The 25,792-nt window shown below is 50.2% G+C and overlaps 1 protein-coding gene and 1 pseudogene across 11 annotated transcripts; one reads left to right on the top strand and one right to left on the bottom strand.

Moving 5' to 3' along the window:
• The first annotated feature begins 2,873 nt into the window (after positions 1-2,873).
• LOC125151569 (mitochondrial import receptor subunit TOM7 homolog) lies at positions 2,874-3,040 on the top strand (annotated as a pseudogene).
• A 3,086-nt stretch (positions 3,041-6,126) lies between these two features.
• On the bottom strand, positions 6,127-23,016 carry RNF44 (ring finger protein 44). Of its 11 annotated transcripts, none has more exons than XM_047832071.1 (12): positions 22,903-23,016; positions 22,036-22,156; positions 11,652-11,803; positions 11,258-11,474; positions 10,668-10,835; positions 10,077-10,250; positions 9,817-9,978; positions 9,609-9,733; positions 9,206-9,293; positions 8,996-9,117; positions 8,778-8,877; positions 6,127-7,070 (listed from the first exon to the last, which is right to left on the bottom strand). In XM_047832071.1, the coding sequence occupies exons 3-12, from the start codon at positions 11,756-11,758 to the stop codon at positions 6,978-6,980; spliced, it is 1,356 nt and encodes a 451-aa protein (XP_047688027.1). In that variant the 5' UTR covers positions 11,759-11,803; positions 22,036-22,156; positions 22,903-23,016; the 3' UTR covers positions 6,127-6,977. The 11 variants fall into 11 exon arrangements, with proteins under 11 accessions (XP_047688027.1, XP_047687529.1, XP_047687691.1 ...); XM_047831573.1 differs by having other exon boundaries at positions 22,354-22,937; XM_047831735.1 differs by having other exon boundaries at positions 11,258-11,444; positions 22,354-22,936.
• Between the last annotated feature and the right edge of the window lie 2,776 nt (positions 23,017-25,792).

The following is a 25,792-nucleotide window of genomic DNA, read 5'->3' as shown; positions in this document are numbered from 1 at the left end:
CCAGTTTACATTCCCACCAACAGTTCCTTTTTCTCCACATTCTTGCCAACACTAGTTTCTTGTCATTTTGATTTTAGCCTTTCTAACTGGTGTAAGGTGATACTTCATTGTAGTTTTGATTTGCATTTCCTTGATGATTAGTGATGTTAAGCATCTTTTCATGTGTTTGTTGGTCATCTGTAGGTCGTCTTTGGAAAAATGTCTATTCAGGTCCTCTGCCCATTTTTTACTCAGTTTTATTGTTGTTGCTGTTGTGATGAGTTGTATAAGTTGTTTATATATTTTAGATATTAACCCCTTATCAGATATATCATTTGTAAATATCTTCTCCCATTCAGTAGGTTGTCTTTTTATTTTGTTGATGGTTTCCTTTGCCGGACAAAAGCTTTTTATTTTGATGTGGTCTCAATAGTTTATTTTTGCTTTGGTTTCCCTTGCCTCAGGAGACATCTAAAAAACTGTTGCTATGGCTGATGTCAGAAAAATTACTGCCTGTTTCCTCTTCTAGCTTTTTATGGTTTTAGGTTTCTTTTGTTTTATGTATTTGAAAAAAAAACTTTTTTTAATGTTTATTTTTGAGAGGGAGAGAGAGACAGAGACAGAGAGAGCATGGGGGTGGGGGGTGGGGGGGAGGGTCAGAAAAAGACGGAGACACAGAATCTGGAACAGGCTCCAGGCTCTGAGCTGTCAGCAAAAAGCCTGATGTGGGTCTTGAACCTACAAGCTGTGAGATCATGATCTGAGTCAAAGTCAGACACTCAACCAACTGAGCCACCCAGGTGTCCCTGTGGTTTTAGGTTTCATATTTAGTTCTTGAATCCATTTCAAGTTTATTTTTGTACATGGTGTTAGAAAGTGGTCTAACATCATTCGTTTGCATGTAGCTGTCCAGTTTGTCCATTTATTAAAGAGACTGTCTTTTCCCTATTGTATGTTCTTGCCTCCTTTGTCATAGATTAATTGACTGTATAATTGTGGGTTTATTTCTGGGGTCTTCTGTTCCACTGAGAAAAATATGTGTCTATTTTTGTGCCAGCACTATACTGTTTTCATTACTACAGCTTTGTACTATATCTTGAAATCTGGACTTGTGATATCTCCAGCTTTGTTCTTCCTTCTCAAGATTGCTTTGGCTATCCAGGGCCTTCTGTGGTTCCATACAAATTTTAGTAATATTTGTTCTAGTTTTTTGTTTTGTTTTGTTTTTTTAAGTGCTGTTGGTGGGGCACCTGGGTGGCTCAGTTGGTTTAGTGTCTGACTATTGATTTCAGCTCAGGTCATGATCCCAGGGTTGAGGGATCCAGTCCCATGTTTAAGATTCTTTCTCTCTCCCTCTTCCCCTCTCCCTGCTCACTCTCTCACTCTCTTAAAATACAAAAAAAAAAAAAAAAGAAGAAGAAAAAGGGGCACCTGGGTGGCTCAGTCAGTTGGGCGTCCGACTTTGGCTCAGGTCATGATCTCACAGTTTTGTGAGTTTGAGCCCCGCGTCGGGCTCTGTTCTGACAGCTCAGAGCCTGGAGCCTATTTTGGATTCTGTGTCTCCCTCTGTCTCTGCTTCTCTCTCTCAAAAATAAATAAACATTAAAATAAAATTAAAAAATTTAAAAAAGAATGTTAAAAAAAGAAAACTGTTGTTGGTATTTTGATAGGGATTGCATTGAATCTGTAAATTACTTTGGGTAATATGGGAATTTTAATAATATTCTTCCAATCCATTTGTTCTTGTCATCTTCAATTTCTTTCATTTGTGTTTTATAGTTCTCAGAGATAGTTCTTTCACCTCTTTGGTTAAGTTTATTCCTAGGTATTTTGTTCTTTTTGGTACAATTGTAAATAGCATTGTTTTCATAATTTCTCTTTCTTCTACTTCATTATTAGCGTATAGGAACGCCACCAGTTTCTGGGTGTTAATTTTGTATCCTGTCACTTAATTCTTTTATTATTTTTAGTAGTTTTTGGTAGAGTCTAGGATTTTCTATGTGTAGTGCAAAAATGATAGGATTTTAATCTGATTCATAATGTCATAATTTATCCATTTCCCACAGGCTTTTTTTTTTTTACTTTTTATTTTGAAATAAATATAGATTTATGGGAAGTTGTAAAACTATTACAAAAAGGTCTTATTTAACCCTTAGTTTCCCTCAATGATAACCTCTTACATAAACCAGCAAACTGACATTGGTAATATCCACAGATTTCACCAGTTTTACATATACATATTTGTGTATGTGTGTGTGTGTGTGGGGGCAGTTGCCAGTTTTATCATTTGTATAAATTCATGTAACCACACCATAATCAAGAAGCAATCTTTGTTGCATTACCACAAAGATCTTACCCCTGCTACTCTTTTATAAGTGAGACACACCCTTATTCCACCATCCCTAACCCCAGCAACCACTAATCTATTCTCCATCTCTCTAATGTTGTCATTTTGATAATGTTATAAAAATGGATATGTCACCTTAGTGATTGGCTTTTTTTCACTCAGTATAATTCCCTTGAGATCCATCCAAGTTGTTGCATGTATCAATAGTTTGTTTCTTTTCTTAAGTGAGCTCTACGCCCAATGTGGGGCTTGAACTCATGACCTTGAGATCAAGAGTCACAAGCTCCACCAACTGAGCCAGCCAGGCACCCTGAGTTTCTTTCTTTTATTGCTAAGTAGTATTCCATGATCTGGATGGGTCATAATTCAACCATTTGCTCATTGAAGGATATTTAAGTTGTTCCCCTATTACGAAGAAAGCAGCTGTGAACATTTGTGTACGTGCTTTTGTGTGGACATGTTTTCATTTTTCTGGGATAAATGCCCAGGAGTGCTGGGTCATTTAGTAAGTAAGTTTAGTTTTATAGGAAACTGCCAGGCGGTTGCCATGGTGAAGCTGAGCAAAGAGGCCAAGCAGGGGCTGCATAGCTCTTCAAGGGTAGCCAATTTGCCACCCACTGGAGTGTTATTCCTCTCATGATTTACCTGCAATTTAAGGGGGGTGCGAATCCTGGAATGCCTGAACCAATCATGTTGAGCTTTCTTAAGGGATAAGGAACTATATTGGTCATCTGGATTTGGAAGCAATTAATGGACAGAAATAACATGGAAGGTATGTGCTGTGACTGAGATAAAAAGATGGGACACTATTTAGATGATCATCAGTTGAATGGCACAGGGCTCTTCACAGATGCATCTGTGGCAGAGTGGAACCTCTATTTACTTATGATAGATTGTGTCAAAATAAATGTTAAAAAAAAAAAACCAAAAAAAACTTGCCAAACTGTATTCCAGAGTGGCTGTATGAGAGCAATGTATGAGAAATCCAATTTCCCTGCATCCTTACCAGAATTTGATATTGTCACTATTTATTATTTTTGTTGTTTTTACAGGTGTGTAATGATCTTATTGTAGTTGAATTTGCATTTCCCTAATAGCTTATGATGTTGAACAAATGAAATATCCTCTTTGTTCAATGTGTCCTTTCATGTCTTTTGCCCATGTTCTAATTGGATTGTCTTGAGTTTTAAAAGTTCTTTATATATCTGACATGAGTCATTTTTCAGATGTTACTTGTAAATTAAGCATTTAATTTCTGGTAAAGTCCAATTTATCATTTTTTTCCCCCTTTCATGTATTGCGTTTGATGTCATGTCTGAGATCTCTTCACCAAGCCCTAGGTCGTAGCAAAGATTTTCACTTTTCTTCTTCTAAAAGTTTTCTAGCTTTATGTTTTACCTTTAAATCAATGATCCATTTTCAATTCATTTTTATGTTGTGACTTAAGGCAAGATTCTTTTTTATTTTTTATGGATGTTCAGCTATTCCAGTATTATTTGTTGAAAAGACTATCCTTCGTTGAATGCTCAAAAATTAGTTGGTCATACTTGTACAGGGTCTGTTCCAGGGATCTTTATTCTGTCCCATTGATCTACTTGTTTATCCCTCTACCATATTGTTTTAATGTGGCTCTTCAGTAACTCTTCAAATCAGGTAGAGTGATTCTTCTCACTTTATTCTTGTTTTTTCAAGGTTGTCTTTGCTACTTATTTCTTTGCCTTTTCATATGCATGTTGAAGTAAGAATGTCTATCTCAAAACAAACTGCCAGAATTTTGATAGGAATTGCATTAAACTCACAGGTTAATGTGGGAAGAAATAGTATCCTTCCTACTGCCAAGTCTTCTAATCCAAGAACATGACATGTTTCTCTATTTATGTAGATCTTTGATTTCTTTCATCTAGTGTTTTCTAATTTTCAACATACAAATCTCATAACACATTTTGTTAGATGTATATGTTTCATATCTCTTGAGTGATTATATAGTACCACTGTGTTTCAAATTTTGATTTTCATGTGTTCATTGCTACTATGTAGAATATAATTTTTGTATATTCATCTTGTAATCTATGACTTGATGAATTCATTTCTAGTTTTTTTGTATATTCCTTGGGATTTTTAAAATCTCCATGAGATCTTGATAATTTATAGGTTGTCAAATCTCCAAACAGGGACAATTTTCTTTTCAATCTGTAGGCTTAATATTATTTCCTTTTTCTTGCCATATCTCAGTGTGCTGGCTAGGACTTTCTGTATGATGTCGAGTACAAGTAGTGAAGAGTGGATAACCTTGCCTAGTCCTGACCTCAAGGGGGAAGCACCTAGTCTTTCACACCATTACATATGGTTAGCTGTTGGGTTTTTTGTAGATGCTATTTATCCCATTGAAGTTACCCTCTACTTCCAGCTTGCTGAGGTTTTTGTTTTTTTTTTTTTTTATCATGATAACTGTTGAATTTTGGTGTATTTTTTTGTTTTGATTTTTTTTTTTGCATCAACTGGTAAGTTCATGTTTTTATTTTTTCCCCCACAGGTTTTTTGAAAAATTGAAAAAAGTCTAGCAACTCCCCTAGACTTCAGACTAGGGCCCTGGGAACTCAGTTGCTACCACTGGTCTAGTCCAGCACTTCCCAGTGTACTCCAGCAAATGCAACTTGAACATTGCCCGTAGCCAAACAAGCTAAATGTAGGAAGTACTGCTCATAGGAAGTACTTCCTGGAAGCTTATAACACATCAGCATAGCCAAGGCTCAGAGAAGCCCTGCAATGTAGGCTCCTGTTACCCTTTAGTGTGGAATTTCCCAAACATATTTAACCACAGAGCCCTTCTTAACCAACCCCCCCCGCCCACACACACACACACACACTCCCATAGCACATTTTCTGAAACGGACATAGGGACTGATTGTCCCTTATTTTGCAGATGATCCAGAAGCTGAAAGGAAAGTGACCTGACCAAGGCTACAGATAGTGGCATCACACAGATACCAGATCCTGGGTCTCCTGACCCCAGCCCACTGTTCCTGCTCCAGACCATGTTGCTTTGACATGCTAACAAGTCAGCTGATAACCCTGCAGCACCATACACCATCATGGGTAAGAGGAATGCAACTGCATTACCAACCTGGTCTCTTGGGTGGTTCTCAAGCCCCTTGTCCCCACTGAGCCTGAGGATAAGGGACTCAAGTCCACGTAGTCCGAGTAGGGCCTGTGGGTGGGAGAGTATGTAATGCAAGCCAGGCCAATCATGCCGTTGTAGCTCCCTGAGACGGTAGCGAATGGCTCAGGGATGCACTCATAATTCAAGTTGCGTCTAAATACTCCATCCCAGAAATCCCATTAGAATTTTTTGGGGAAAATGGTTTTCCCCTGGAATTATGCTAAACTAGAAGAAATGGAGCTAGAGCTACCAAGAACTACCACACAGAAACAGCTCCTTCAAAACAAACTTGTAAAATGAGGGGAGGTCTTGGTTCCTTATACTATGCCTGAGCCCGATTCAGTCATGCTTGAGGCAGAACCTACCTCCAAAATTTAAATGACAGACCAACAAGTGCCTTAACCCGTCAGATGGAATTCTGCCACTTGTCAACAGAATCCTGCCTAATTTGAGTGTGAAGCAGATGGCCCACAATGTCATCACTAACCTGGCTTGGCAGACCTTCTCGATCAGGAGGTACCCCCAAGGTGCCACAGCACAGAACAGTCTTTTCTGCCCACCTTATCCCTATCCCCTACCCACTCTCAGACCGACATTATTACCCCCACTTCCCACCAAAAGAACACAGGTAGCCAAAGGCAGCTTGGGCAATACTTGATATACATCATACATTTATTAGTGAATATCCCTCTGAAATCAGCAACAATATTAAAAAAAATAATGATTGCACTACTTGGTCAAGCAGAACTAGCAACTTTCATTTTAAAAAAAGTACAAATCTGTTAAAAATTTCAATCAGTATACACATATATATAATACAACATACTAGTTATGTTAAATGCTACAAACCAATGTGAATCCAATGGAATGGAAAAAACCACACATTTAAGCTTTAAGAACCATTTTTTTCTCTATATATTAGCATTTTCTCAAATACATACATGGGAAAAATGAGGTAACTGTAAAATGTGCAAGGAACAGGGCCCCCCCAATTACATATATTTTTATATATATGTATATATATATATATATATATGTATATATATATATATATAAAACCTTTCTAACACAGAACACAGGTGCTGGGCCCAGCCAGGGCTGGGGGATGGTGCCCACTGTCATGCCTAGGCCAGAAGTTGGTAAATAAAAGAGTAAACAATGACAAGCCCCCACCACAGGAAATCATTGGTAACATGGCATCTATAGCAAGGTCGGCAAATCACAAACATCCTAAATAATTGTTTATAAATCTTTTTTTAATGATTTTTTTTTTTTAATGTTGTGTTCCCCCCCCCATAGCTGCTCGTTGGAATCATTGCTGCAGCCGACACACAATCCGAGAGCCTGTTTCCGCCTGCCCCAGGAACCTTAAGGATTCTGAAAACCTTTTGTTGGGGTGGGAAAGGGAGGGGGGGGTTTGGAGAGGGTGGTTCTCTGTGTAAAACACGTGGGGTTTCAACACTGCTATAAATATAGAAACGTCACCTGGAGTTATATACAGTAAGACTTTGGGTTCTCCACGGGGGTGGGGCCAGGCTGATGGGGCCCCATGGCAGGCTGAGGGGACGCAGGGAGCCAGGGCCGCTGCGGGGAGAACGAGGGTGGTTGGAGCATCCCTGAGGCAGCAGGCGCCAGGGGCTGCCTGCTAGGATGTGCCGGCCCCACACGCGGTTCGTTCAGGGGCAGCAACCCCAGCTAGGGGTAGGACAGGAAAGGAACGGGACCAGGGAGGGAGAAGGTGGGAGCTCAGCCAGACCCTACAGGGGGCCTCCTCCAGACCTTGGAGGGCAGGGCTCAGGCTGGGAGGGGGCCCCTGGAGGTGGGATCCACGCCCTCCCTGGTCCCTGTCCTCCTGGGACTTCCTAGGAGGAGACTCGCCCAGTCAGATGGGAGATGGGCCCTGGCTGGAGGGAGAAATGCCCTGAAAAGCGTACGGTCCCGGTAGGCTCTGGGGACGTGTGCAGTACAGTGCATGGCAGTTATCAGCTGAGCACAGACCACCCCCCAATCCCACCCGTGACCGCCAGCCGCCCAGCCCAGCCCCAGCCGCACGCATGCATGCAGACCAGGCGGCACCACCAGACCATTCCCGGCCCCCTGGGCACTTGGTCCTGGTTGGTCCCTGTATCCCCCCATTAAACCAAAAGAAAATAGTTTAAAAATCCACACCCCCAAATCCTACACGCGATTTTGGGCCAAATGAATAAATAAAAACTGCTCCTCACGTTCATGCAAAACAACAGAGAGGGGAGATTGGGCATGGGTCTGGCCCCCATCAATGCCAGGGAGGGGTGGCCATGAGGAACACAGGAGGTCACTCTCCCCTGCATGGCCCAGGCCCCCTCAAGATACATGCCACCTCAGCTCAGAGCCTGTCTCCCACCTGCTCAGGAGGCTGGCTCTGATGCCCTCCAGCCTGGGGGTGGGGCTGGAATGTTGTGACTGGGGTGACAGTCCTTGAGGGAGCCAGACCCACCCCTCACAGCAGCCTGCGTGGGGCTGGCTGCCTGAATCTGTCTGGGGTCAAGGCAGGAGGACCCAGGCCTAGGGCGCTCAGGAAATGGCCTCATGCCACCATCTGTCCACACACCTGTCAGTGCCACCCAGTCAGATGGCACACCATTTCAGTGCAAGAGACCAGGCAACCCAGGATGGAGCTCCCTTTGCCCACCCTGGGGCTGAGGATCTCCCCCAGCTGCACTGGGGTGGGGGATGGACTCCTGGCTCCCAGGGCTGGCAGGTAAAGGAGACGGATTTGAGGGCAAACAGGAGGGAGACTGAGTTAGAGACACTCAGGCAGCTCCGTGGTGGGCAGACTGGCAGGCATATCGGGGCAGGAGTCTTTGGAGCTTGGCAAATGCAGGGGCTTATTGCAGGGGCTTCTCTCGGGGCTGACCCTGGCACCAGCTCTGGAGATGCAGGCGGGAATGACGGGGCAGGCCTGAGCCACTCCCTCCCCGTCCTCCCCAGGTCCCCCCAACCCGAGCTTCCAGAGCTTCGGGCAGGGTTATCCTGGGCAGCTGTGGGCCTCACTCAGCCTCCCTGGGCACCTCGGAGGCGTCGGCCCGGCAAATGGGACACGTCCGGTTGGCCTGGGGGAGCAGGCATACATCAGGCTCCGCTCTTGCCTGTCCCCCACCTCAGCTGGGTCTATTCTACTTCTGGGACTTGACCCCTGAACAGAGCCTTAACTTCTGGGTGATGACAAGGATAAGGGGGGAAACCCTCCAAGGTCCACCCACCTCCCTCACCACATGAGGAATACCCAGGATCTGGCCTGGGCTGCGTTACCTTTAACCACTTATCGACACACTTGGTGTGGAACTCGTGGTTGCAGGGGAGGACTCGGAGCAGCTGCCGTGCCTCGAAGTCACTGAAGCAGACAACACATCTAGAAGGAGGGCACTGAGTGTTACTTCCACACTAACAGCAGAGGGAGGCTCACTACATAGCACAAAGTCCCCTGGAGGAAGGGGTCCCCCTGGAGGAGACAGGGGCACAGTACTCACAGTGTCTGCTCTGACTGATGGCTGTCTGGGTTAAAGCGGTACGATGGGAGCTGCTCGATGTCCGCTTTGGTGAGGCCTCGGGGCTTCGCATCTCCTAGCCGCTCTGCCAGATTCAGGAGGGCCTGGATACAGACAGGAGGGTAGGGTCATTAGTGCTCAAGGCCAGAGGTCCCCCAAGCTCCTACCTCCCAGGAAAGTGCTCCACGGGACCTCATAGTTCTCCATCTCCACATCATCCACGTCGAGATCCAGGCTGATGGTGGGCCCCATTGCTGTTGGTGACATTGGCAGCATCGAGCTAGGGGAGACAGGTGTGGGGGACCCAGGGTCAAGGTCAGTAGGTGTAGGGGGTGCAGAGCTGCTCCCGACTCCCTCCGTGAAACAAAGCCCAGAGCTCTGCACCATTCACACCAGGACTCCAGTGTTTGTCCCAGGACATTATAGGAGAGCAAGGAACCCAGCTCGTGGGTGCTGAGAGTATGTGTGGTTTGGTGGGAATGCCAGATGGCTTCAGAGGTCCTGGGTACCTCCTAGGGCTATGTTTGGGTCCAACAACTGGAGGCCCCAGGAGACCAGAGCACCAGGGCTCTGGGGCAGATGTGCTGGTACTTACAGGAAGTAGGGCAGGAAGCTGGGGTAATACGGTGGTGGGGGTGGCGGTGGGGGTGGCGGGGGCAGCGGCTGTTGCAGGCGGTATCTCTGGGTGCTCAGTCTCCGAGGCATCATGTGGGAATATGGCTGTGAGAGGGGTGCCAGGTGCATATCAGACCAGTGGGCCTGTCTCCTGATCGCCCTAGAGTCTGGGTGGGGGTGCTACTTACCACACCAAAGGACAGCTCCTGGTGCAGTGGATCATGGGGCAGGTAGTGCAGGGGCATAGATGGGGACAGGGCTGGGCCTGCGGCAGAGGTGGAGTAGGTAAAGCTCCCCAGGGGATGCTGGTCCCCCCGAAGGTCCACATCATTGTCAAGCCGCTGCAGGGGCTGGAAGAGGCAAGGGTGGGTCAGCCAGAGTCAGCAACAAGGGAAGCCCCGCCCCCCATACCATGCCCTATAGCATCAAACCCATCGCCCAGACTCACCATACGTGGATGCTGGGCCTGCAGCGATACAAACTGCCCAAGAGGTGCCATGTGGGCAGGCTGGGGGTGTGGGGCTGGCGGTGGGGGGTGCAGGATGTAGTGGTCACTGGAGATGAGGTGGGGGTAGGCCTGATAGGGCACAGGGAGCTGCTGCATGGTACACGCCTGGATCAGCTGCCAAGAGAGGGGGTGTGGGGGGTGTACTGTAGAATGTTCTTCTAGGCTCTGGGTTGGGGCTATGCTTGTGCTGAGAACCAGGAGCAATTCCATTCATTGAGAGGTCCCCACAGAAGCCCTATGGACCATCCCATCCCTGCTAGAGGCCACTTAGGCAGGACACTACACTCTTAAGGCCCTTAGTTAACAATTCCAAACCAAAAGGCAGGTACTGGGGTGCAGGAAGGTCCCTAAACCCCAGGTGCTAACTGTACATGAGCACACACATGCTTCTCTGAACAGTGTTGGGGCCTGGAACTGGGCAGATGCTCTGATAGCCTTGATGGCTATCATAAACTTGGCTTGCTTCTACTGCTGGCCTGTGTCTGAGGCTTTCAGGTAGTAGTGGGGAAGGAGGTGAAAGCACTCACTCACCGGGGGTGGGAGGCAGCAGAGGGGGTAGTGCTGCCCGCTGAACATCACGGAGCATGCTGGGAGCTGCTGGGCACTGCAGCCAGGGATGTGTTGGCCTGTAGGCAAGGGGAAGCCTTGGGTTGTCACTGTGGTGACTGTGTAGGACAGAGGGACGGGTCCCTGGTGCACCTGTGGGTGGACAGAAAACCCAAGAACTGTAGGGAGGAAACCTGGCCATGCTGCTGCCCCTAAATGAGAAAACCCTGCTGGACCAGCTCCCTTCCCTTCTCTAGTGGGGTCCTACCTAGGTACAGACCTGGCTGTCCCCCTGCCCCAAGCCCTAAAGGGCAGAGAGAACCCTCTGGGAAACCTGGGAGGGGCTTCCAGCTCAACCACTCATCCACTGTGTAGTCCCAAAGGCGGCCCTTTCCTTCTCTGGGCCTCGATTTACCAGCCTGTAAAACAGGGCTAATAATGCCTCACTGAACATGCAATGAGTTAAGGAAAGTGCAATCAGGGCTCCACTATCTCTGGTCCTCAGACAGGTTTGCTAGAGACTGGTGGGGAGGGGCCCGCAGGGTGGGGAAACAGGTGAAGGGTGTTCTGCCTACCTGCTCGTGGAGATCAACCATGAACGGGCTCTGTTGAGAGGCTGGGTGCAGCATTCGGGGGCTCCTGCCGGCAGGAGCCGAGGCTCGGTGCTCCTCTACAGGGAGGTGTGGTCGGGACGGTGGCTGCTGGGAGGGTAAGTGCTCATCCTGGGCAGGCAGGCTGGCCAGGGGGCCCTCGCGGCTGGGGCTGCACCACAGAGAGGAGGCCCCAGTAGGACTGAGGGGAGCCACTCATTCAGAGAGCATGGAGAGAAGCCAAGGTCACTACCCACTGGGGAAGGAAGAAAGCTCAGGGCCCTATGCCCCACCCTCCCAGCCCCTATTCCCCAACCCAAGCTGACAGCCCCAGCACCAGGGGCTCTAGGCTCTGCAGGACTAGGAGGTTCCTTCCTACCTTCCCCGGAGCTGGCCCGGGGTACTGCTGGGTCCTACAGAGAATTGCCGCTGACCCACAGGGGCAGAGGGTGGCCACCTAGTCACTGCCAGAGCCCATGGTCGCATCAGGGGTGGCACAGGGGTAGAGGGGCTGGGCCAGGGCTCACAACCCTAGGAGGCAAACAGATAAACAAACTGAGGCACAAAGAAGTCCAGTCACTTGCCCCATTAGGGACTGCAGAGACAGAATCAAATCTCAGGAGTCCAATTCCAGAGGCCACAGATGCCCATCACACCCTGTGCTCCACATGTAGTGTGTACTCTGTCTGGGTCTGACCTTCTTGGCACTGGGGTTTAGGGATGACAGATCAGGGACAGGGAGCCCAGGCCTCAGTTTCCTGCTCTATGAAATGGGGTCAAGTTCCCATTCAGAGTTGTGGTGAGTTCAGAGGGCTGGCCAGCATGGTTCCCTCACAGTAGGGTTCCCAGGGCACCTTGTCCTGGTGTGGAGGTCTACAACTTCAATCTCCAGGAAGCTGGGGTTCCTGGGAGGGCACTCCAGCTTCCTCCCTTCTACTGGGGTGGCTCGGGGTCAATTCCAATCAGGCTTTCTCTTTCCAGTATTGCCAGGTAAGAGGTTCGGACCTGGTTCCTGCCCTCAGGGGCTCCAAATTCAAGTTAGTTTTCTATCTTTCCATAACCAGCTCCCTCAGTGTCTACCCACATGTGACTTTATTTACTCTTTAAGGAAGGCACTGTCAGCTCCATTTCAAGAAAGAGAAGACTGAGGCTCACAGAGAGGAAGAGACTTGTCCAAGTGTTCAAAGCTGGGAGGTGAGCTGGCCACAAGCCTCTCACTGCACCCTGCTGCCAGCAGGGAGGGGTCCAGCCCAAGGGCTTCACAGGAGGTGATGAAGGAAGTGGCCACTGGTGGATGGGTGGGTCTGGCATACAGCAAGCCCTTGCTCTGGGGGCATAACACAGCCCTCGGGTGGAGGTGGGGCTTGCTGAGAAAAAAGGGGAACTGAGAACCTAAAGGAGGAAGTTGGGAGGGAAAGGGGTGGGGCAGGTCTCCTCTCTGGTAGGAGTTGGGGGTCCAAGTGGGATAAGCTGCAGGGCCACAATTTATTTACTCCAGACACTGGGATGAGGCCCTGGCAGAGAGAATGCTGGAACCTATCAGGCCCTGCAAAGCCGAAGGTTGCATCAAATAGGACCAGCCCTTTGCTGTTCCTGCCACAGGAAGGCCCCCTCTAGCCACCCCTTCTCCATCTGACAAAACTCCTATGCATCTCTGATACCCAGGGTTGTGGTGAGTTCTCTGATACCCAGCTTTCAGTGTTGCCTCCCTGCCGACACAGCTTGGGAGCCAGTGTACCAACACAACACCCTCAACATTTTGTTTTTTCCTGCCAACAGTGGCAAGAACATTTCCTCTGTGCTAAGCTTTACAAGCCTGGGCCCTAAATCGCAAAAAACCAGCCTGCAGAGGAAGCTCTTCACTTGCTAGGGCAGTGCCTGGCCAAGGCCACAGCCAGGAAGTGTTAAGAGCTGTAATTCACACTTCTCCCATCTAACTTGAGTTCTGGCACTTGGCAGAAAGGCAGGCAGGGCCCAGTGACCAGCTTGTGTTCAGCACTGATCTGGGAAATGTACACTAGAAAGCCAATCACACAGGTCCAAGGCCACAGTCTACCAACAATGAAGTTGGTGCCCATGATTAAAAATTGGGAGATTACAGGGGTGCCTGGGTGGCTCAGTCGGTTAAGTGTCCAACTTTGGCTGAAGTCATGATCTCACAGTTAGTGAGTTCGAGCCCCATGTTGGGCTTTGTGCTGACAGATCAGAGCCTGGAGCCTGCTTTGGATTCTGTGTCTCCCTCTTTCTCTGCCCCTCCCCACCCCTCAAAAATAAACATTAAAAATTTTTTTTCAATTGGGAGATTATATAAAAATCTGGCCTTCCCTGAAAGGAAAAAAAAAAAAAAAAAAGGAGACAATCTGGTTCCATTAGGCCCTCATTTCTGCTTGGCGCCCTCACTCAGAGCATGCATGAACTTTCCCCCCAGGCCACCCCAGGCCCATTCCCTACCTGCCCACCATAGGTAACTAGGTTTGTAACCCCTGGTGTGGGCCAAGGGCACATCCTTACACACACAGCCTTCCTGATTCTTGCTGACAATCCAGCCTAGCAAACAAAGGCCAAGAGAGACTCAGAGTAAACCCCCCAAATATCTGAAACAATAAACTCCTAGGCTACTCCAGACCTTCTGGATCAGAATCTTTGGAGGCTGGGGAACAAGGACACCTAGATTTTCTATCAAATTCACAAGCAGTTTCTACAACACAGCCAGGTTTGGGAACCTGTGCTCTAATGGGCCTCAGAGATCCTGGGAGCCCACAGTCCTATTGATGAGGAATATTAACAATAATAACTATGACACCTCGCATGTGTCATCTTGAGTCCTCATAGCAACCCTCAGAAGGACACTGAAGCTCAGAGAGGTGAGGTCCAAGGCCTGTCAGCCAGAGTTGTGAGTGCACTGGGACATGATCCAGGCAGTGGCTTCAATGGTTCCTCTTGTGCCAGGCTGGCTGCCCTGCTGAGCTCTGGGGGGTGTGGATGCCACAGAGGCCCAGGTACATGGGAATCTTCTCTGTGGCCAGCCCCTTCAAAAACACCCATTCCTCAGGAAAGGTAAGTGGCAAGGAGCTGAGAAACCAGATCAGCAGACAGAAGGGCCTCCACCTGTAGATGATGGTGCCAAAGGTGAAAGCATCAACCCTTGCATTCTTACACATGATACCCCAACTTCTGGCCAGAGTCTTGGACACACCGCTTCCCCTCTCTGAGCCTCAGCTCCTTCGCCTATAAAATAGGAACAGCCCAATAACCACTTCCCAATGGACTGGCAAGGACTGCTCAAGGGCAGAGGTGATTTGCAAAGCTCAGGTGTGAATGATCACTATCAGAAATTAAGATAGGCTGACCTCCTAGCTGACTCTGGCTCACAAGCAAAAATGAGATGCCACTTCAAGCACTCTAAGTGCTAGCTGGGAAATGTGCCTCCCTAGGGGAAAACTCCAGCTGGCAAGTGAGGGGCACCTGGTTCTTGGAAGTCCTACCAAGAACACAAGTTGTACAGAGGGGACACACCCACTTCACAGTTGAGGAAACTGAAACATGGAGAAAGGAAGTAACTTACTCTAGCTCACAAAGCCAGAGAAACAGAACTAGTCTTGCCTGGCTAGCCCTCTAGGCCCCCAACTCCTGACTCTCTCATTAGCATCAGTATCCCCAATAACCACCTTATCCCAAGTCTCTTTTTCCAGTCCCTAAAGGGGATCTCAAGAGTTTTCTGTTTCAGGCACCCATGACTAACACTATTGTGGTGACGCAAGTGAGGCCCAGAGATGGAGCTATCAACTTGCTCAAGGTCAAACAGCAAGGGTGGCCAGGTAACCACCCTCATCAATTCCTCTGCCTTTCCATAGTCCTGTGCTGTGCTCTCTTAAGGTCTGGGCAAATGGGTCTTGAGGGTCCCATCCCTAAACCCAATCTTGCCTGGAAACAGGAACCACACTTTGCATCCACCCCTCTCCCCCAGGAGGTAGCCAAATCCCTACTTCCAGGGCCCCAAACAGCCATCCCAATCCTAGTCTAGGGAGCCCCAGCCAAGTCATTTGCCCCTGGGTGATGTTTGCAGGAACAAGGGCTGTTTTGCTGTTAAGCAAAGCCAGCCTCTGAGAGCATGAGTAGACTCAGGCAGGATGAGAAGCCGCCTCCACCCCAAGGGGCAGGCTAGGCCACCACTGCTTGGTGGGCAAGCAGAGCTCCCCAACATGTGCTGCCTGGAGGTAGCTGAGGGCAGGACCATCAGACTCCTGGCTAGGAGTCCTTGGCCAGCCCAGGTTTCCTAGATGACCTTGATCAAGGAAATCTCTCTGCTTCCAAGAGCCTCAGTTGTCACAGCTGTGAAATGGGGGTGGAAATCTCCCCTTCTTAGAATGCCCAAATAAAGCCAGAAGAAACAAGACGCAAGAAACCAGGTGGTCACATTAACGGGCAGGGGAAACTAGTGTTCTGAGGGGCCGGCCCCTCCTCAACGCGAACTCGATGCGGGTTGCGGGGTTCTGGGGAGCTTACTCAGCCTCCCTTACCCGGGGATAGTGGGGCCCTAGATGTAGACACCCGCCCAAAGAGGGGTCTCCCACGTCCTCCTCTCACTCCTTTGTGCCGTGCTCGGAAGGGCATGGAGGGGCGGGAGGCCAGACTGCGGCGTTGGGGCCAGCGCGCTGTGACTTTAAGAGCCGAGGATCCCGGACCATGTGCTCGGCGTGAGACAAAAGCAACAACAAAGGAAGTGGCGGTGGCAGGGGGAGGGGGCGGCTCCTTCCTCTCCAACCGCAACACTCAGTCTCCGGAGAAGGGAGACTCGACCTGGCCTTGGGAGGTTGCGGGAGGGGGAGGTGGTGGTGGTAATCCTCCTTGATTCTAGAGGTCTCGCCGTCCCCCTCCGGACCGCCCGTGATTAACCCCTGCAGAGCCAGCTACACCACAGCCCCCAGCCCCAGGGGAGAGAGGAAGGAGTTCCAGGGATGCGGAAATAGGGAGTTGGGGCTCTGGCCCCTACTCACCTTCGGCCGCCAGGCCACACGTTGGCTCCTTTGTTCCCGATCTAGGACGGCCAAGCTGGGCAGGGGGGAGGGGGGCTGCCTGGACCCTTTAAGAGCCCCCGCCCTGCGGAACAATGTGCTCCCCTCCCCACCCCCCGGTCCGGGGGCAGTACAGCTCCTTCCGGGGCCCTTTCTTTGTTGTCGGTCCGCCGGCGTCTGCCTCGCGAGGCCCACGCGCGGTCTGCCTCCCTCAGCCCAGGCCCTCCGGGAGCGGGAGGCGGCGCAGGACGCAGCCGGGTTTGCGCAGCTGCGGGCCGCTGGCCCTTTAAGAACTGTCCGCGGCGGCAGCGGAATGTAACAAACCCCACATTTGATTCACAACATTCGAAGCGGCGGGGTCGCGCGCCGGGCGGGAGGGGGGCTCGCGGGGGCGCGCCGTGAGGTTCCGGCAAACAGTAGCCGGCTGCTGCCCGCGGCAGCCCCACCAAGAGCTCCGCCCCGCAGGTGCCATGAGAGCCAATCACTTGCGGCGACTCGGCACGTGATTAATAGGACGCCATCTTGAGGGCAGATTTTCTTTAAAACCTCCTTCTTGCCCCCACCTTCGCACTTAAAGTGACCGCGGTCACCACAGGCAAGGGGCGGGGCCACATGGCCTGAGCTAAAGATGGGAGACCCCGGGTTGGGCAAGGCCAACCGGCTGCAACTCGAACTTGATATGCAAACTCGCGAACCATTCGCGCCTCTGAGGCTCAGTTTCCCTGCCGGAGAAAGATATCCCGCTAGGAGAGCCGCAGCCCGGACTTACTGTGTCATGGTCTTCTCTTCCGGGACAGGGCGCCGTCTGAGACACTGAAGTGCAATGGGACTAACCTTCGACGGGGCAGGAGCGGCCTCTTAAGCCAGCCCGAGTAGGTTAGGAAGGCTCTAACAGCCTTGGGTCGGCAACCTCCCCGGAGATGACGTCAGCCCCAAGAGCTACCGCGCCGCGATGACATCATGGCCTGGCCGCCCTACATCTCCTTGTTTATACTACGCGGCAGCTTTAAAAAGCTGGGAGGGCCTGGATTGCCCAATGGACCAATAGCGGGCAACCCAGGCAAACGAACTAACGCCTATGAGGCAGGGCGATTGGTCCTGCTTGCGCTGACGTCACAGAGACATTTAACCGCCCCACCCCCAGCGTGGCCCGGGAAAGGGGCGGGGAACAGTTTGAAGCTTGAGCCGCAGTTGTCGGGAGCTCTGGGTGCTTTCAGCGCGTGGCTATGAGAGCTTAGTCTCCCCAGCGGAGGGCTTTAACGGTATTGGGGAACTAAGCCCAGTGGAGTCTTCAGTTTTCCACTGTACTTCTCCCAGCAGCGATGAGACGGAGGGATGACTACGACATTTTACAGATGGGTAAAGAGAATCAAGGGGGGGGGGGCGTCACTCACCCCAGGTCACACAGCTAGGAAGTGTGGCTGAACAGATATTTGAATTAAAACCAAAACCGAGCTTCGTTCTCCTTTGCCTAATAATACTGGGGCAGACATTATACAAAGTAGGGTATTACCTCCACATCGATTATTTAAGAATAAAAATCAGTAATACTCTATCCCAGAGCTGGGCACAGGCCGAAAAGAATGATGTGTGCAATAAACAATAACTGGACTCTTCTGCATGGGGCTGCACTGACATAGGGCCACCTGCAAGACAGCCCTAAACAAGATGCCAGTGCAAAACGTTAATATTTGTTAAACCTCTGTGTTGGGCTACTGGAGGTGTGGTGGTGTCATTTTCTATGCTTCTTTGGTGTACTTCATAATCCCAAATTTAAAAATAAAAATTGAAAGCAATTTCCTGAACAGAATGTAACAGTATGTATCAATTTTTCTGAAATTGGATATATATGATATCTCCATAGAATATTTTTGGAAGGATATACAGGAACTAACAACTGTCCTCACGGAAAACTGGAAGAGAGTATGGGGTCAGGAGGACAGACTTTTTATTGTATATGCTTGTGTACATTTGCTCTTTTTAAAAAACCCTGTACAATTTGGGGAGGAGGATGGGTGAAATAGGGTATGGGGGTTAAAGAGTACACTCTTTATGATGAAAAAATAACAATAAAGAAAGAAAAAAACATGTACAGTATAGCCTATCGAAAATCGTGAAGAAAATTACTGTAAAGGTATGTTTTAAATCTTGTAAAGCATTAAAACAGGGGCGCCTGGGTGGCTCAGTTGGTTAAGCGTCTGACTTCAGCTCAGGTCACGATCTCAGTCTGATTTCGAGCCCCACGTCAGGCTCTGTGCTGACAGCTCAGAACCTGGAACCTGCTTCAAATTCTGTCTTCCTCTCTGTCTGCCTCTCCCCTGCTCACATTCTCTCTCTCTCTCTCTCTCTCTCTCTCTCTCTGTCACTCTCTCTCAAAAGTAAACATTAACAACTTAAAAAACATACTTTTAAAAAAGGCATTAAAACATCAGTTCCCTTAAAGTCAGAAAATCTCCCTTCAGGAAAGGTATCCAATGGAAACAATCCAGAAGGAGGTTTGGGGAACAGAGATGCTTATCCAAGTGTTGTTTAGACCAGCAACAATCTGTTACAGCACTGTGGATGTGCAGCCAGCAACGCAACGAAGATGGTACCCAGGGGTGGTTTGCAGATGTCTAAGCACAGATCAAGTTCATGATGCAGTACTATAGATGTTACCTGCCAAACTCTATCCATCAGTTAAAACTAGGCGTGCTTGGGGCGCCTGGGTGGCGCAGTCAGTTAAGCGTCCGACTTCAGCCAGGTCACGATCTCGCGGTCTGTGAGTTCGAGCCCCGCGTCAGGCTCTGGGCTGATGGCTCGGAGCCTGGAGCCTGGTTCCGATTCTGTGTCTCCCTCTCTCTCTGCCCCTCCCCCGTTCATGCTCTGTCTCTCTCTGTCCCAAAAATAAAATAAACGTTGAAAAAAAAAAATTTAAAAAAAAAAAAAAAACTAGGCGTGCTTAAGAATGAATGGGAAAGTACACGGTGATACCTTTCTCTAACCCACTTCCTTATCATCAACTCTCCCCTCTCCTATATCCCTCCCAACCTTCTATTTTTCCCACTATGTAAAAGCAACTAGAAAATCTTTCCCTCATTGGAAGATGCTACATTGTTAAAACCACCCTCCTGCTTGCCTCTGTAGGGACAGAACCTGCAATGGCTCCCTGCTGCCTGCCTTTTGGGCTATAATTAACAAACTTCCCCCACCCTTTCAGGCTCACCTCTCCCCAGTCCTTCTCCCACAACCATGATGGTGCACTCGCTGACCTTCCCTGCCTGAGGTACCCCCCCCCCTTCCTTTCTATCAGTCTATTCTTCTTCTCTGTCCTCGGGGCTCTGTTCTCATCTCACCTCTTACAGGAAGCTCTGGGGTCTCCATTTTGTACTGAACTCCCTCATCTCTGAACTCAGGCCCAGACCGACCCTAACCTTCACTTCATACCATTTAATTCGCACACAGCCCTGTCAGTCATTTTGCTGCATGTCTCCATAATCCCCTCTGGTCTAAGAGGATCCAGAATTTTTAAATGCACTACCATCCAGTCTTCATTGGAAGGCCTTATTTTATGGGTGAGGATCCGAGGCCTAAGGAGTGAAATGATTTGCCCAAGGCCACACTGAGAACAGTGAGGCCACTCCACCCTGAGAAAGCATTCACCCACAATCAAGTCATGTACTTTAAAGCTACTAAACCTCTGACTATACAATTCTACTTAAAACATCATCACCCCTTACCTCTGGCAAAATCCTGCTCAACCTTTGAAGTTCAGCTCAAAGACTGCCTCCTTGGAACCCCCCTGACCGGTCTTCCGGCAGTCAGCTGCTTTGGCTTCCTTATTACACAGCAAGACTGCTACCACATTGCATCATGACAGCATTAGCTATCTCCATGGGGCTGCTCCCCCACCCCAGCAGGGGCTGGCTCACACTGGGTGGTGGATGCCCAAGGAAGGGGCTCTGGGCTTGACTCTTACTTCTGATACTACAGGGCCAGGAAAACCCTGCCCTGTCTTCTCTCATGATGACCCTCTTACTCCCCTGAGAGGCCCTCAGCAAATCCTCACAGCCCCTCAGGGATCCCCCACGGCCAGAGGCCAGTAACACATCTCCTCCTGATCTGAAATACCTTCCCGGGCACATGCAGAATCACTCTGGAGGAAGTGGGAAGGAGGCTCAATTTTACCAGATTTTTCCAGAGAAGCCACGAGTCTGTTTTCCTATGAAATCTCCCCTCAGGTTAACCCCCAGGTCCTCTGCTCTGGAATCCCAATGTGGTGATGTGGCCTGCACACCTGTGTGCCTCATTCTCATCACTCCACCCAACTCCACCCCTGCCCGCTTGAAGACAGGTTGTGTTTTCATCTCACAGCTGAGGAAAGTGGCTCAGGAAGTGCCTCTCCTTGCCTCAGATCTGGGGAAGTGTGGCCCAGTGGGCTCCAGAAGCCACAGGTGGGAGCGGCTCACTCTTGACCCAAGCATCTGCAGTGAGGTTCTGTGGAGAAATTAGAGTTCTAGGGTCTCCTGCACAGTCTAAGCAAGTCCCATCCTAGTCATCTTTTCACTGGTCCTCCCAATGACCTAAGAGCTAGGTGCCAGCATTTTGCAGATGAGGAAATGGGTGAGGGGATATGCCTCAGCCATCAAGGGGCAAACCTGCGATCACATTCTAATCTCACACCAGAACCAATACAAATGCCAAAGCAGAGTCTGCAAAGGTTGCTCAACAGTCCAAAGCACAGATGTCCAAAGGCAAGAGTAGACCATGGAGGCTCAAAGGTGGATGAGCAGCAGAGGATTCAAATCCTAGTGCCTCCTAGTGCCTAGTGTAACACTGGATGTTACTTTCCAGCTTCCACCCCCAAGCCTCCTCTTGAGATGCGAGGGATTCCACTTTGGCAGGAAGAAGTGGGGAGGGGACCCCCTCCCCCCGCCAGCCAAGAGCTTGGACAGCTGGCTGCTTCCATTCCTCCCTCAGGGTCAGAAAGCACCCCACTCCTTTCTTCTAGGACCCCTCAAATCCTCCTCCAGACACAGGGCCCAATAGCCTTCCCAGGTGGAGTTTGCAGAACACAGAGATTGAGGGATCACCCAGGGACACACAGCACAGCCTGGTAGAGCCAGCTCAGGATGCAGACCTCCTAGCTACCACAGAGCATCAGAGATCTGAGCCCAGAGCCTCACAACCCAGGGTGGGGACTGATGGGCTCCCTGCCAAGTCCTCTCTGCTCAGGTCATGCCCGAACACATCGCCCTCGCATCTGAGCTCCAAGCTTTGGCTCCCCTAAAAAGAAGTGTTTGTGGACATGGGGGGAGGATGAGGTGTCTGTAAAGGTATTCCTGGACCTGGGGCTCTGGCTTTGACTCGGATCAGTTATTTGGCTTCTCTCCACCTCAGTCTTACCTGTAAAATCAGAACAATGACCCTAGTGACAGATGACATTTACTGAGCACTTAGTGTGCACCACTGTTATTCATCTACTATGGGCTACTGAGGAGGACAGGCATACACTGATGGTTAAATACCTGTGAAGCCAGCCTCTCTGGGCTTGGAACATGGCTCTGCCTCTTATTAGGTCCTCGGGCTTGAGGAAGTCACCACCTCTTTGAGGCTCCGTTTGGCCAGGTGTAAAACGGAGGTGAGAGCACCTCCGTGAATCAATAGTGGCTCTATGTGTGCATCTTCGCGGTACCCGCCCAACTTTCTGAGTCTGAGTCTGCACTTGAATGTGTGAGCTTTGTGGGTATGGTGTTGGAAAGGGCTCACCTTTCTGACTCCTTTCCCTCTGCACTTCTGGTCACTGTGACTTCCAGGGTCTGCAGAGGTGGGAGCAGGTAGTATCACATCGTCCAGAGATGAAAACCGGAGGCTGCAGAAGTGCGGGCGCCTGGCAAACCCAGGGAGAGGAGTCCAACCGAATTCCCCATTTTCCCTCCGTCTTATATTTCTCCCCTACTGAAAGGGCCAGCTTCCTACCCCCATCCTGCCCACACTGCCGCCCCGAAGCCCCCACCCCACCAGCTCGATTCGAGCTTAGTGATCCTCAGGCAGCGGAAGCTGTGTGACCCTGGGCAAGACACAGACCCTCTCTGGACCCCTCGGCGTTCTGACATCCTGAAAGCTGTAACAACGGCGCTGGGTTTGCAGTGGTCGGTTCCCCGGACACGTAGCCGCTCTACGGCTGGGCTAGGGAAGCTCTGGCTCCCCAGCGGCTGGCCCAAGGAGCGCTGGTAAAATGTTTGGGACCGAGGTTACAAAACCAAAGGACTGCTGCACCTCCTCAGCTCTCGTCCCCTACTGCCAGTGCCCCCGCTGAAGCCGGAACCCGCCGGTGATGGTGGTGGGATGGGTCGAGCGGCGATCGGGTCACGTGTGGGGCGCAGGGCACGCTGGGACTTGTAGTTCCCAGGGGGGGTCCCCAAACTAGGACACTTGGACCTAGCGGGCGGACTGATGAGCGGAGCAGCTCTGGCTCCGGGTCCCGGGGTAGCGAGCCCCGGCCCTGCAGGTGCAGGCAGAGGCCACGCTGGAAGTCCCTGCGCTACTCTGTCAGCCCGCGGCCGCCCCCTATCACTCCGTCCTCGCTGGCCTCGCGCCTGGGGCGCTTGGCGCAGGGTCCGGGCCAGGCGTTACCTGGGCCGCGGCTGGGCTCCACCCCAACCCGGCGGCCGGCGAGTCGCTCCCCGTTGCAGCCCGGGGTCCCGGTCCCGCGGCGGCCCGAGAGCCGCCTGCCGCGCCCCCCCCCCCCCCACTCTGGCCCCGCGCAGTGGAACCGTCTGCGGATTTCACCCCCAGGGCGCGCGCGCGCGCGCGCGCGGGGGGGCCTACGGTGGTTCCGCAGCTTCACCCCCGCTTCCGCGCGTGTATGAAACTACCTGGACTGCACCAAGCGCACGGGAGCGGAGGGGGGAGGGGGCGGGGCGTCTCTAGGCCCCGCTCCTCGGCGTCCGGCGGCAAAGGGCGTGCAAGGGCGAAGCGCCCAAGGCCTGGCATCCCAGCCTCCCGCTTACTGCCCGAGTGACCTTGGATGAGTGACAGACTCTGTCTCCTCGTCTGTGAAATGGGGAAGATAACACGACAACGTGGCCGTTCAAAGAATCTTCGCTTCCGCCTTGGATTGAGGGGGGCAGGGTCGGTATACAAAGAGTAAAGACTGGGGTCAGCAGATCTTGGTTTCCCGCTTTGGGCCATTCTCTGAGCCTATTTTCTCGTCTTCGAACTGGGAGCGTTGATACCTCTTTTGGGAGGTTAGGAGACTCCACTGACCACAGGATGCATATGCCCATCTCTGCAGCCAGCCTGGTGCAGAGCGTGGCCGCTACCTGCTCAGGCCCAGCATTCCCCGGTCCCAGGAGCCGATCCTTGTCGCCCCGCATCACATCCGTGGCTGTTTCAGACTGGCGAGAGCTACAACTCTCAGCTTGCCCCTCCCCACGCTGGGTCGTGCCTGTGGTTGTAGTCCCTGCAGACCTCAGAGGCTGCCCCACGGGGGCCCTCTGATCTCGGCCCAGGTCTCGGCTCCTCTGCCTGCTGCCTGGAGGCCTACCTAATTTTTTAAAGCTTCCACTTGTTACCATGTGCGAAGCAGCATTCTAAGTGCTTAACGTGAATTAACTTGGTTATTCCTTAAAGTCTAACAACTCAGTGAGGGGAAAATATTATCCTTTTTTTTTTCCAATTATCCATTTTTTATAGATTTGGAAACTGAGGCATTAGTGAGGGGAAGGGATTTTACTAGGCGGTCCAAGATCTCTACTAAGCCCTGACACCTAGAGCCTGCTTTCTGCCTTACTCTGGTTCATCCTTCAACAAACATGTTTCTCTCTTCTCCTTGCCCTTGCCTTCTTCAGAACTGCATCTAAATTAAGGCCTAATTTAGAGTATATTTTACAGATGTACAGTAAAATGCACAAATCTTATGTGTATAGCTTACAATAACTGAATTTTTCTTAAATATATACCTCTGTATAACTAAAACCCTGATCAAGATCTAGAACGTTTTCATCACTCCGGAAAGTTCCCTTTTGCCCCCTCCACATCATTTCCCTCCGTACATAACTATTCATCTGTCACTATAGATTAGTTATGTGTGTTTAGAACTTTAGGCTAATGGAATGACTGGCTCTGTAAATGCCGCCCCCTTTTAGAGGTTAAAGTATTTTTGAGGTCCTATGTATTAGTAGTCTGATCCTTCCCCACCCGCCAGCTTTATTGAAATATATGTGACATTGTGTAAGTTCAAGGTGTACAATATGATGATTTGATACATGTATAAATTGCAAAATGTTACCATAGTAACCTTAGTCGACACATCCTTCACCTCACATAATCACCGTTTTGTTGTTGTTAGGATGAGAACTTTAAAGCTCTACTCTCATAGCAGCTTTCAAGGATAAGATACAGTATTGTCAACTGTAGTCACCATGCTATACATTAGATCCCAGAACTTATCTTTTAAAAAAATTTTTTAATGTTTCCTTATTTAAAAAAAATTTTTTTAAATATATTTATTTATTTTTGAGAGACAGAGTGAGACAAAGTGAGAGTGGGGGAGGGGCAGAGAGAGAGGGAGACACAGGATTGGAAACAGGCTCCAGGCTCTGAGCTGTCAGCACAGAGCCCGATGCGGGGCTTGAACCCATAGACCGTGAGATCATGACCTGAGCCGAAGTCGGACGCCCAACCGACTGAGCCACCCGGGTGCCCCAATGTTTATTTATTTTTAAGAGAGAGAGATAGCATGAGGTGGGGGGAGGGCAGAGAGGGGACGGAGGATGTGAGGCGAGCTCTGTGCTGACAGCAGAGACCCCGAGGTGGGGCTTCAACTCAGAACCGTGAGATCATGACCAGAGCTGAAGTTGGTCCCTCAACCGACTGAGCCACGCAGGTCCCCCTCCTTTTTTTTTTTTTTTTTTAATGGCTGAATGATATTTTACTGTGGATATACCACATCTTCTTTATCCATTCATCCATTGATGGACACTTAGGTTGTTTCCACGTCTCAGCTACTGTGAACAATACGGCCATGAACATGGAGCTGCCTTTAAACCACTGAATAGTATTCCGCTGTATTAATGTACAATCGTTTTTGAAACCCAGTCTTCTGAACAAATGGCCTCTGAGTTCTAGCCTTGTTCTTGCAGTTCCCCCAAGGGCCGGGCTCTTTCTGGAGTGGGGTTTTGTATACACTATTCCCTCTGCCTGGGCTTTCCTTCCTTCCTCTTGGCCTGGCCTACTCTGCTGTCATACAGATTATCCCTCTGTGGGGCAGGAGTGCCCAGATCCCCTCCAACTCTGCTGGTGCCCAGAACCAAGGACAGTGCCTGGCATAAAGGGAATGTTCAATCCCTGTCTGTTGAATGAACACCGAAGTGGCAGGGGGCCCAGGAGGGCCATGTGGCATCAAGTCACGTTCCTAGAGGGCCCAGAGACATTACGTTCCTTCTCGGAGCTCCACTAACTTGACTGAAAGGAAACAGCCACCCTCATTTTCCTGATGTGGAAGCTGAGGCTCAGAGAGGGA

Source organism: Prionailurus viverrinus, chromosome A1 (genome assembly GCF_022837055.1).
Source record: "Prionailurus viverrinus isolate Anna chromosome A1, UM_Priviv_1.0, whole genome shotgun sequence".
NCBI lineage: Eukaryota > Metazoa > Chordata > Mammalia > Carnivora > Felidae > Prionailurus > Prionailurus viverrinus.
This window is presented reverse-complemented; position numbering and strand designations above follow the sequence as displayed.

Bases quoted from the DNA above. Each gene is read 5' to 3' on its own strand.
- RNF44 (XM_047831573.1), bottom strand. From the start codon at position 22,382: ATGTCAGAACGCCGAGGGGTCCAGAGAGG. The intron at 11,475-11,651 runs GTAGGAAGGAAC...GGCTCCCCTCAG, and splicing joins CCGGGCCAGCTCCGGGGAAG to TCCTACTGGGGCCTCCTCTC. The intron at 9,734-9,816 runs GTAAGTAGCACC...CCCCTCTCACAG, and splicing joins AGGAGCTGTCCTTTGGTGTG to CCATATTCCCACATGATGCC.